The following is a 9,514-nucleotide window of genomic DNA, read 5'->3' on the forward strand; positions in this document are numbered from 1 at the left end:
CCCCCCCTTTTGTTCATCAACACCATCCAAACCCTTTGTAGCAATAGACTTCACGGGTAGAGTTAAGCATAGAATTTTCATCAAATACCACATTCGTGAGAATAATTTTACCCCCCGAAGATGACCAAATTCTATACCCCTTCTCCCTCTCCATAACCAACAAAAAATCCCTTCAGCTCTTGGCTCCAATTTACCTTTCACTCACATGATAGTAAACAAAACTTTTCCCCAAAAACCCCAAAATGTAAACTCGGAGTGAATCAGACCATACCCCGGACGGTGTCTTTTCGCCCAAAGCCGGGGGAGGTCCACTTGATCGGGTAACAAACCGGGGTTTTCCGCCCCCCCAAAACTTCCTAAAAAAACCGGCTTGGAAGAGCATGCATCTTGCTTTTTCTCCAACAACGCCGATTCATGGTTTCCGCCACACCATTTCCTTGTGGGATGTCTAACGGTGTGATGGCGAACGATCCCTTCACTCCTACAAAACTCATCGAACTCGGACGAACAAAAAATTTCCGGGCCGTTATCCCTTTTTCCCAAACGCTTGATCTTTTCCCCCTCCCAGTTTTTAATTAGAGTCTTCCCCTTTTAACCCCGAATCCTCTCTTTATGCTTCATCATAAACACCCAAATCATTCTCGAGTAGTCATCAATCATCGACACAAAATACTTGTGTCCTCCAATAGACCCAAAACGTGAGGGACCCCAACAATCCAAAATGAATTAGTCAAGTGTCCCCTTCGGTGCTCTACTCCCATATATATAGGCACACATTAGACAGATTGGGCCTAGGAAACATAATCCTATCCCAATTAGAAAACCTAATCCTATACAAATTCAAGGCATACTAACATGTCAAATATAAAACGTTTAGTTACCAAATGTAAATTCCCTCTCTTAATTTTGACTTTGTGAAAGAAAAGATAAAGATAAATAGGAAATATTTTTCCATTTACCAACTTTATAAACTTGCTATATATCTTATAAAATTCAACAAAAACTTGATAACGTAGTAAATTCTCGACCATTCTTTTTAATATCTTTATATATAAATTCATGTATTTTCTACAAATTATGGGTAATAATTCTGAAAAATTGTCGGTCATACAGCTTATATTGTATACCTACCTCATGTATCTGACTTTTCTTCCAAAATACTAAAATGGTGAGGTAATTTGCAAACCATGACTCACAGTTGTTAACTACTTATAAGTTATAACTAATCATTTTTTAACATTATTTTCATTTAAAATAAATCATTGACAATCAAATAACTCCACTATTGTTATTGTTAATATTGTGTGATCATATTTTGATAATAATATAAATGAGTACCTTTTTTTTTATTAGTTTTGAAAACAAATCAGAAGCACATTAGTACACTGTTTTAAAATAATCCACATAAGAAGTACTGCTAATATGACATGGAAATATAGACCCTTGATTCTATTTTTTTTTTTTGCTCGATAAATTTAATGTTGTCCCACCAACTTTAATTAATTTCAAGGCAGTAGAATAATGAGGTTCGTATTCCATCCCATTGCACGTTAAATGATAGATATAGTCTGCCAAAAGATTCTTAGAGCATGTGCATCGGTGCTCTTAGCTAAGAGTACGCGCCGTGCTGACGGTGCAACCAACATCCTGCTTGCCGTTGTACTCTTGCCAACGGCATGGACCTACTCTTAGCTAAGAGTACTGCCGTGCCGACGGCAAGAGCACGAGCAGCCGATGTGGCATGCTCTGATTGACCGTTTTTTTCTCCCTATCTCTTATTTTACCTACTTTTTTTCCTCCTCTCTCTTACTTTACCAATTCTACATTAAAACCCGTGCCGAACAACAATATATCTATTGTTTGTGGACGGAGGGAGTATTTTGATTTCTTGATGATTTCGAAGGATTTGTTTGGGATCTCCTGTGCATTGGATGCTTTAGTTAATTTATTGTTCTTATTTGTTGGATTTTTAGCTCACCGATTTCTATAGCTTGAACGTGTTTTAATTTGTTTAGTAATCCCTTTCTGACTTTTAAGATAGATAATAATATGGAGAAAAAGCATTTTCTACATTAAAATTCGTATCACATACAAGTTTGTTAATTTTTTAGGACGAATGAAGTATGAAGTACGAAGTATCAGTTTTCCAAAACGAGTAAGAAAAAAAATGTCACATCGAAGAAAATATCTATCAAAAATGATAATGTAATGAATAAGCTCACTTTATCATCACTAAGATTTGTTTCCTCATTAATATTTTCTTATAATGAAGTATGACCGGAATTAGATTGATTAATATTGTATATATATAGAATTGCTTTCTCTCATTGTCAACTGTGTGGTCAAATATTGTATAGAGAATTTAGGCTCCCTAGACCTAAATACACTCGTATGGAACTAGGTAAATAATTTATGTATTCGTTTTATTTATTCATAACTATCTATGTTAATTTTTCTAACACAGCCTCACACAAGGACGAGGGGAAAAAAAAGCTCATTATTTCTTTCAGTTTAAGATTCCCAAAAGATTACTCCCAACACGTATAATGTTGTATTAAATGATCATATTGTTTCACGTTTGTCTCCTATCTACCAAACTAGCAATCCCAAATGAACACATGGCCTTCTTTTTAACTATAAATAGCCTCACATGCAATGGACCCATATATCAATCACACAAATTAATTCTTGGCACACATCTCATATATACATCCCTTAAAAATAGTGAGGTCAACTCAACCAAAATAACAATGGTTTCCGAATTGAACTTGTCCAAGAATGTGTGCGTGATCGGAGCCGGACCGGCTGGTCTAGTCGCAGCCCGGGAGCTGAGGAGGGAGGGCCATGAAGTGGTGGTCATTGAACAAAAGCATGATGTTGGAGGGCAATGGCTCTATGACTCTAAAGTGGAGGAAGAAAACCCTCTAGGCCGAACCCGGTTCTTGAAGGTCCACAGCAGCGTTTACGCCTCGTTGAGGCTGATCTCGCCTCGTGAAATCATGGGGTTCACTGATTTTCCATTTCGAGGCAAGAAGGGTAGGGACATGAGGAGGTTTCCTGGCCATAAAGAGCTTCTTCTCTACTTGCAAGATTTCTGTGACTCCTTCGGGTTGAGGGAGCATATCCGGTTCAATACTCAGGTTGAGAATGTGGAGATGCTTGACTTCCCTGTTCTTGACAAGGAGCATTTGAAGTGGGTGGTGAAAAGCAAGGCAGAGAACGAGAAGGAGGTGGAGGAAGTCTATGACGCGGTGGTTGTAGCCACCGGGCATTACTCCCACCCTCGGTTGCCTTCAATCAAAGGTATAATATACATTTCATTATTCAAGATATATCTTATCAGAACTTTTCTTAAAGTCTATTCACAAAACTATATTAGTTTGCAAATACATTAATATCAATTCGTTGATTCATGAATATCAATTCCCGACTCAATATCCATTGATATTTGATCTTGGAATATGTTTAGGAATGGATGCATGGAAGAGAAAACAGATGCATAGCCACATTTACAGAGTTCCACATCCATTCAAGAATGAGGTAATATGATATTTAATGTTTTACTATACTAGTATTTAGTAAAGACAAGATATAGTAATAATTTGCAAGGAAATTTTTAACTGACAATTATTGGTAGACATGCATACCTAACTAAATCCCATCAGTTTTATTGATGAAGGGTTGATTACTTTGTTCTCAAACATACTAACTAACTTTTTGTTGTGATTATTCTACTCTTTACAGGTAGTTGTGGTTGTTGGGAGTTCTTTGAGTGGACAAGACATCTCAATGGAGCTTGTCAATGTGGCAAAGGAGATCTACCTAAGTTCTAAATCCCCTGATGTTTCTCAAGGCCTATCAAAAGTCATTGCTAAACATGATAATCTAAACCTCAAACCACAGGTTTGTTAATTCAACATTTTAAGCAAAAACATTTCATAGTTGATTTCCTTTTAATAGCTTTTTCATGGATGCAGATAGAGTCCCTACACGAGGACGGGAAGGTCCTATTCCGTGATGGCTCGTGGATCATAGCCGACACCATCATATACTGTACCGGGTAAACCGTCACTTTATACCATGACCATGCTTAGTTCAAACTATACTTTATGTGACCATATCTTGAAGCATACACTAGCTCATGGATGGCAAGAGCTAATGAGTACAAGTGGGGATTGTGTAGGTACTCATATTCATTCCCATTTCTTGATACTAAAGGAATAGTGAGGATAGATGATGACAGAGTGGGACCCCTCTATGAGCATACCTTCCCTCCTTCACTAGCACCTTCTCTATCTTTTATTGGCATCCCAAGAAAGGTAAATGTATTCCATGTACAACCACACTAGTATGTTCTAACTCATGTTTTGCAAAATTTGGTTTTATTTATTTATTATTTTTATGGTTAATGTGTAGATCATAGGGTTTCCTTTCTTTGAATCCCAAGCAATATGGATTGCTCAACTCTTGTCTGGAAAACGGAGTTTGCCATCGTGGGAAGCTATGATGCAATAATTCTAAACAACATGGCCAACACCTCCTTCATGTTAGGCCTAGCTTGGCGCTCAGCCCTGCACCCTAGCCCGACCCGGGCAACTCACCCATCTTGTCAGCTCCTCAGCTAGACCCGACGAGCAGAGCCACCGGGCGAGGCCCCGGCCTCCCCCTGACCCCCCCCCGCCCGGCCTCCCCACCACCATCCCGGCCCGCCTCCCCGTGGCCAGCTCCATCACCAGCACACCAAAGCTATACACATCCCCTTTTTTTGGCTGCCCGTCTGCCCTTCCGGCGACATACCCCACGGTCCCTGCCACCATGGTGCTGACATGGCTGTCTCCCACGTCCACCACCCTTTCCAGACCAAAGTCAGTCACCCCGGGGCCCTTTTCCCTCCTTGTCGAGCAGCCCTTGCTCGCCTTGACATCCCCATGCACGATGCTCCGGGGGCACTCGTGGTGCAGGAACACTGCGCCCTGCCACGTCCACCCCACTCCAGACCTCCGCCAGTTGAGGCCTATTGGTGGGGGATCGATCCTCTAAGGTGCCCCCCTTTCCCTGTACTCGTAGACAAGCAGCTTCTCCGGCCAGGCACCAACCCTGAGTGTGACTAGGTTCGGGAGGAACCCAGTCCTTTCACTCAACAACTCCATCTCAGTTCTGAACTCCCTCTCCCCCTCCCACCTTCCGACTGCAGCCCTTTCCCGCCACCTCCCGACCGTCGGGCAGCACACCTCTGTACACCGTGCCCCGCCCTCCCTGCCCATGATTCCCCATCCGGAAACTTCTAGTAGCCCTCAAGATATCCCAATGCGTGAAGGCCGTTTTGTCCAAAGACCAGTGTTCGACCCCCATGGGGTGACGAGCTCGGCCCCCGGCCGACTCCCTTCGACTCATTCAAGAGATACCCTCTCGAGTCAATAGGGCTCTTAATAAGGGGACACACAATCAGTGTCATTATCCCACAAACTGAGGCAGCAAAAACCAAAGCCAACACCACTAAAAACACACCTATTCCCCTAGGCTCATTCTTCCTCCCTCCCCTGTTCCTCCACGGTGGCGCCCCATTCGTCTCATTGGTGATGAATGGAGGCAGCCGGAGGAGAGGGTCCCACGAACGACCACTTATCAAACGTCGCCAGCTGTCCAACGGCCGGAACAGAGCCGGATATATATTGATTATAAGAAATGTTGAACTTGGTGAGATCACTTAAATTGTTCAAGCTGCTCGGAAACTGGCCGGAGAAGTTGTTGTGCGACAAATCAAGATTCTGTAGGCACTTGAGGTTGCCTATCTCCGCGGTATCTCGCCGGAGAAGTTGTTTCGCTGACGTTCAGCACCATCAACGGTATCCTCTCCAGCCCCGGTGGCAGCTCGCCGCTGAACCGGTTTAGGCCAAAGTGCAACATACTGAAATTCAGCATGTTCCCAATTTCTTCGGGATTTCGCCGGATAACTGATTGCCGCTGAGCTGGATGTAGCCGGAAATCTGCATCGTCCGAATGTTCGATCCTGGGGAGCAGACCGAAAAAAGGCCGTACCCTTTGAGAATCCTATCCCACAAAATCCTACACTTCTTCCTCGTGAGAAGGTCGTAGACGAAGCTGAACGGCGGGTAGTCCGCCGGAACCCACCTCTTCATCGCCGTGCACTCGCCGGAGCCAGCCGGCACCACATCGCTCTCGAGACGGTTGAGCATGAAGGTCGGCGCGACGTCGTTTCCGATGGCGGTTAATTCAGTTGGTAACTCCCTGAAAACTGGTTGTTTGCGAGATTGAGCCACAGCAAGCTGCTGCAGTTTCCCAGCTGCGGCGGAATCTCGCCGGAGAGGGAATTGTTTGCCAGCATCAGCCATAGGAGTGATTTGAGGTTGCCGAAAGTGTTAGGTATGGATCCGTTGAGGCTGTTATAGGAAAGATCGAGTGCTTGAAGGCCGGAGAGGTCTCCATATTGGGAAGGTATCCCGCCGGTGAAGCTGTTGTAGGCGAGAATTAGGTATCTCAAGCTCGACATCTGCGATATCTCCACAGGTAACTCGCCGGAGAAATTATTGTAGCTTAAATCCAGTCTAACGACGTTTGGAAGCTCGAGCACACCAGATGTGTGAATTCCTCCTACATATGAATTCTTATGGAGGAGAAGATATTTCACCTGCTTCAATCGGCCGAAAATCTCTTGAATCTCGCCTCCGAAGCTGTTGCTGCTCAAATCAAGGAATTTCAAATTGCTTAAACCAACTAAACTTTCTGGTATTTCTCTTGAAAAATTGTTTTCCCCAAATATAACGCTTGGATTTTAGGCAATGATCCGATTTCTTTAGGATTAGCCCCTTGAATTTGTTTCCCCCAAGCGTCAATATCTCCAAATTTTTACAATTGGAGATTTGAGATGGAAATTCTCCAAAGAAGCGATTCTCAGATAAATCCAACGATGTCAAGCTGCAATTTTCGGAGAAAATTGCAGCAGAAACGGCGCCGGAAAATTGATTCTCCGATAACGAGACTTCCTCCATCCGATCGAATCCAGGCCATATGTCTCCCTCCAGCCGATTGGAGCTGAGATCGAGAAACTTCAAATTGATACACTTTTCAAAGATGCCTCCTACTTCTCCGGTGAAATTGTTGCTGGAGATGTTCGCCACGGCTAAACTGGAGCAGTTTTCCGGTATGGTGAGACGGATAAACGCTTGAATTCTGTTGAGTGAGAGATCGAGAACCTCCAGATTTTCCAAGCCGGTGAGATTGACTTCCCCGTAGATGATGTTGTGCGATAAGTTGAGGAATTTGAGGTTCCGGCAGCTGCCGAGGTCGGCCGGTATCACTCCGCCGATGGTGTTCGATGAAAGGTCTAGGTGAGTGAGCTCCGTGAGGGCGGAGAAGTTATCGAAGAGCTCTCCGGCGACGTTGCAGTCGGAGAGGTCGATTGATTTCACGCGGTTTGTGGAGTTGTCGCAGGTGATTCCTTCCCACGCGCACGGGAGGCGTCGCCGGAGTTCCATTTCATGTATTTGCCTCGATTCTCGGCGATTGGATTTTCGCGCTTGAGAAATGTCTGCAGCTGGAGAAGGATGTCTCTGTTCTCTCTAGCGGTGATTGGGCAATCACGAGCTCTCCTACAAAAAACAGAGGATTGATTGATTAATATCGTATCCAAGTTGGTGTAATAAATGCTGGTCAAATCCGACAATCATCCTCGAAACTCTCAAATCCAATAAACAAACACAGTTGCAGAATGTAATTGAGCAAGAAATGATTAAATTTATACCTGTGATGAGGAGGAGGAAGACGACAACTGCGGCGCGAAGGAGGAGGTGATCGGATTCGTCTTCTGACATGATCCTGATTGATCTTGTATTGGAATTGGGGATTACTTCTCACAGTGGTGGTTGGGATTTCATGTTCTTGGAAAATAATTAACGAATTGAAAATGTGGAATTTGAGAGAAAATTAATGGGGTTTTTTTGTTTTTAGTTTTTGAGGTCAATTGTTTTTTGTTGAATGTAGGGGGTGGGCCCGGCAACTAGATGCACGTACGCTCGAATATTTTAGTGATGTGAAGTGAAACACACTATCTTTTTGTTTTATTTGACCAGATTTTGAATGGGAAGGAATAGTATATTTGTTGATAGATTGGAAATGGAATATATACTAAATTTATGTGTCTAGTTTTAGTATTACTATTAGGTTTTATTGTTGTTATGGTGAGGTGGGAAAGGAGAAGAAGAGGTTGATGAATTTGTGACTACAAAATGGGGGCAAAGGTGGCCGCCTAAGTTGACCAGATTTTTCTATGTTCTAACCGGTTTATTTGAATCCAAACTATAAAAAAAGTCAGTTGATGTGTCCTTTTTTTCTAGTATTTATCTTTAAATTTGTGTTTCTCATGGCAATTCTATTTGCATCATGTGACAAAATGATAATATTACACGAGTAATAGTTTGTCGGTGTTGAAGTCTTTGGTGCATAAAAAACGTTGAAAGCCAATAAGGAAACGGTGAGCCACATGTTCATAAAATCAAAAATCACACCACCAATAGTAAAGGAGAATTTCCACATTCTTGGCAAAACCAACAAGCATCTATATTTCCATATGGCTGAACAACAACTTGGCAGGCAAAATTACAATGTAGAACTGAATTACAGCTACTACCTAATTGCCAAGTGAATTGAATATTACAAATAATAAAATAATAAATAAGTGGCTACTTTTCCTTAAAGAAAAGGGCCAAAGTTGAAGTTGATTCTCCCTGAATCTAACCACACCAAACTCAGTGGTTCAAGTTCTAGCAACCATTAAACAAACACACAAGAAGCAGGACCACATGCACATATATAATGGAGTAGTAATAAAATGAAAAAGAATTTCTTTAAATTGCTTACAAATTACTCATAACTCACCATCACACGAGCATCCATTAGAAAATTGTTACTCTGAAATATCCAAGTAAGTTAGGATAAAAATTTTAGAAAAAATAGATATATTCATAAATGGAAAATGCTACTGTATGTATAGCTACTACTACATTTTTTTAGTATTTTACTTGCTTAGACCATTGAATGTAGCCGTTGAAAAAAAATCATCAAAACTATCAAATTAATAAATTATAATGAAAATATCACTCATCATCTTAATTTATACAGATCTTTCATATACTAACCTAAGTATGATTAATATTCACCTATGAATGCCACGTCGATTACACATAAAACTTAAATCAAAATATACATTCAAAAACATCATCGGCTTCTAATTTATCTTAATTTACATAAATTATTATTCTATGCGCGTAATTACGTGGCTTCAAATGTGCCAGCTAGGCAAGATTAGCCCAAATCTGATCGACAAGACACAATTGTTAAAACTTTGAAAACATTAATTTGTAAGGAAAATATTATGAAAGGTCCATATATTGACTTTAGGTTTAGGAGGCAGTCTTTGATAAATTAAGAAAAAGCAAAATCGAAGACCACATGATATAAGATTGTATTAATGAACTATTTGAATACATAGGAGACG

General features: G+C 41.5%; 1 protein-coding gene and 1 pseudogene across 1 annotated transcript; one reads left to right on the plus strand and one right to left on the minus strand.

Moving 5' to 3' along the window:
• The first annotated feature begins 2,686 nt into the window (after nt 1–2,686).
• Nucleotides 2,687–4,515, plus strand: LOC125201134 (flavin-containing monooxygenase FMO GS-OX-like 9). Its single transcript, XM_048099081.1, has 6 exons — nt 2,687–3,303; nt 3,470–3,540; nt 3,745–3,903; nt 3,978–4,060; nt 4,184–4,319; nt 4,417–4,515. Exons 1-6 carry the CDS (start codon nt 2,751–2,753, stop codon nt 4,513–4,515), a joined length of 1,101 nt encoding a protein of 366 aa, XP_047955038.1. The 5' UTR covers nt 2,687–2,750.
• A 4-nt stretch (nt 4,516–4,519) lies between these two features.
• Nucleotides 4,520–7,501, minus strand: LOC125193559 (annotated as a pseudogene).
• Nucleotides 7,502–9,514: the final 2,013 nt, after the last annotated feature.

Source organism: Salvia hispanica, chromosome 1, assembly GCF_023119035.1.
Source record: "Salvia hispanica cultivar TCC Black 2014 chromosome 1, UniMelb_Shisp_WGS_1.0, whole genome shotgun sequence".
NCBI lineage: Eukaryota > Viridiplantae > Streptophyta > Magnoliopsida > Lamiales > Lamiaceae > Salvia > Salvia hispanica.

Bases quoted from the DNA above. Each gene is read 5' to 3' on its own strand.
- LOC125201134 (XM_048099081.1), top strand. From the start codon at position 2,751: ATGGTTTCCGAATTGAACTTGTCCAAGAATGTGTGCGTGATCGGAGCC. The intron at 4,061-4,183 runs GTAAACCGTCAC...GGGATTGTGTAG, and splicing joins ACCATCATATACTGTACCGG to GTACTCATATTCATTCCCAT. The intron at 4,320-4,416 runs GTAAATGTATTC...GTTAATGTGTAG, and splicing joins TTATTGGCATCCCAAGAAAG to ATCATAGGGTTTCCTTTCTT.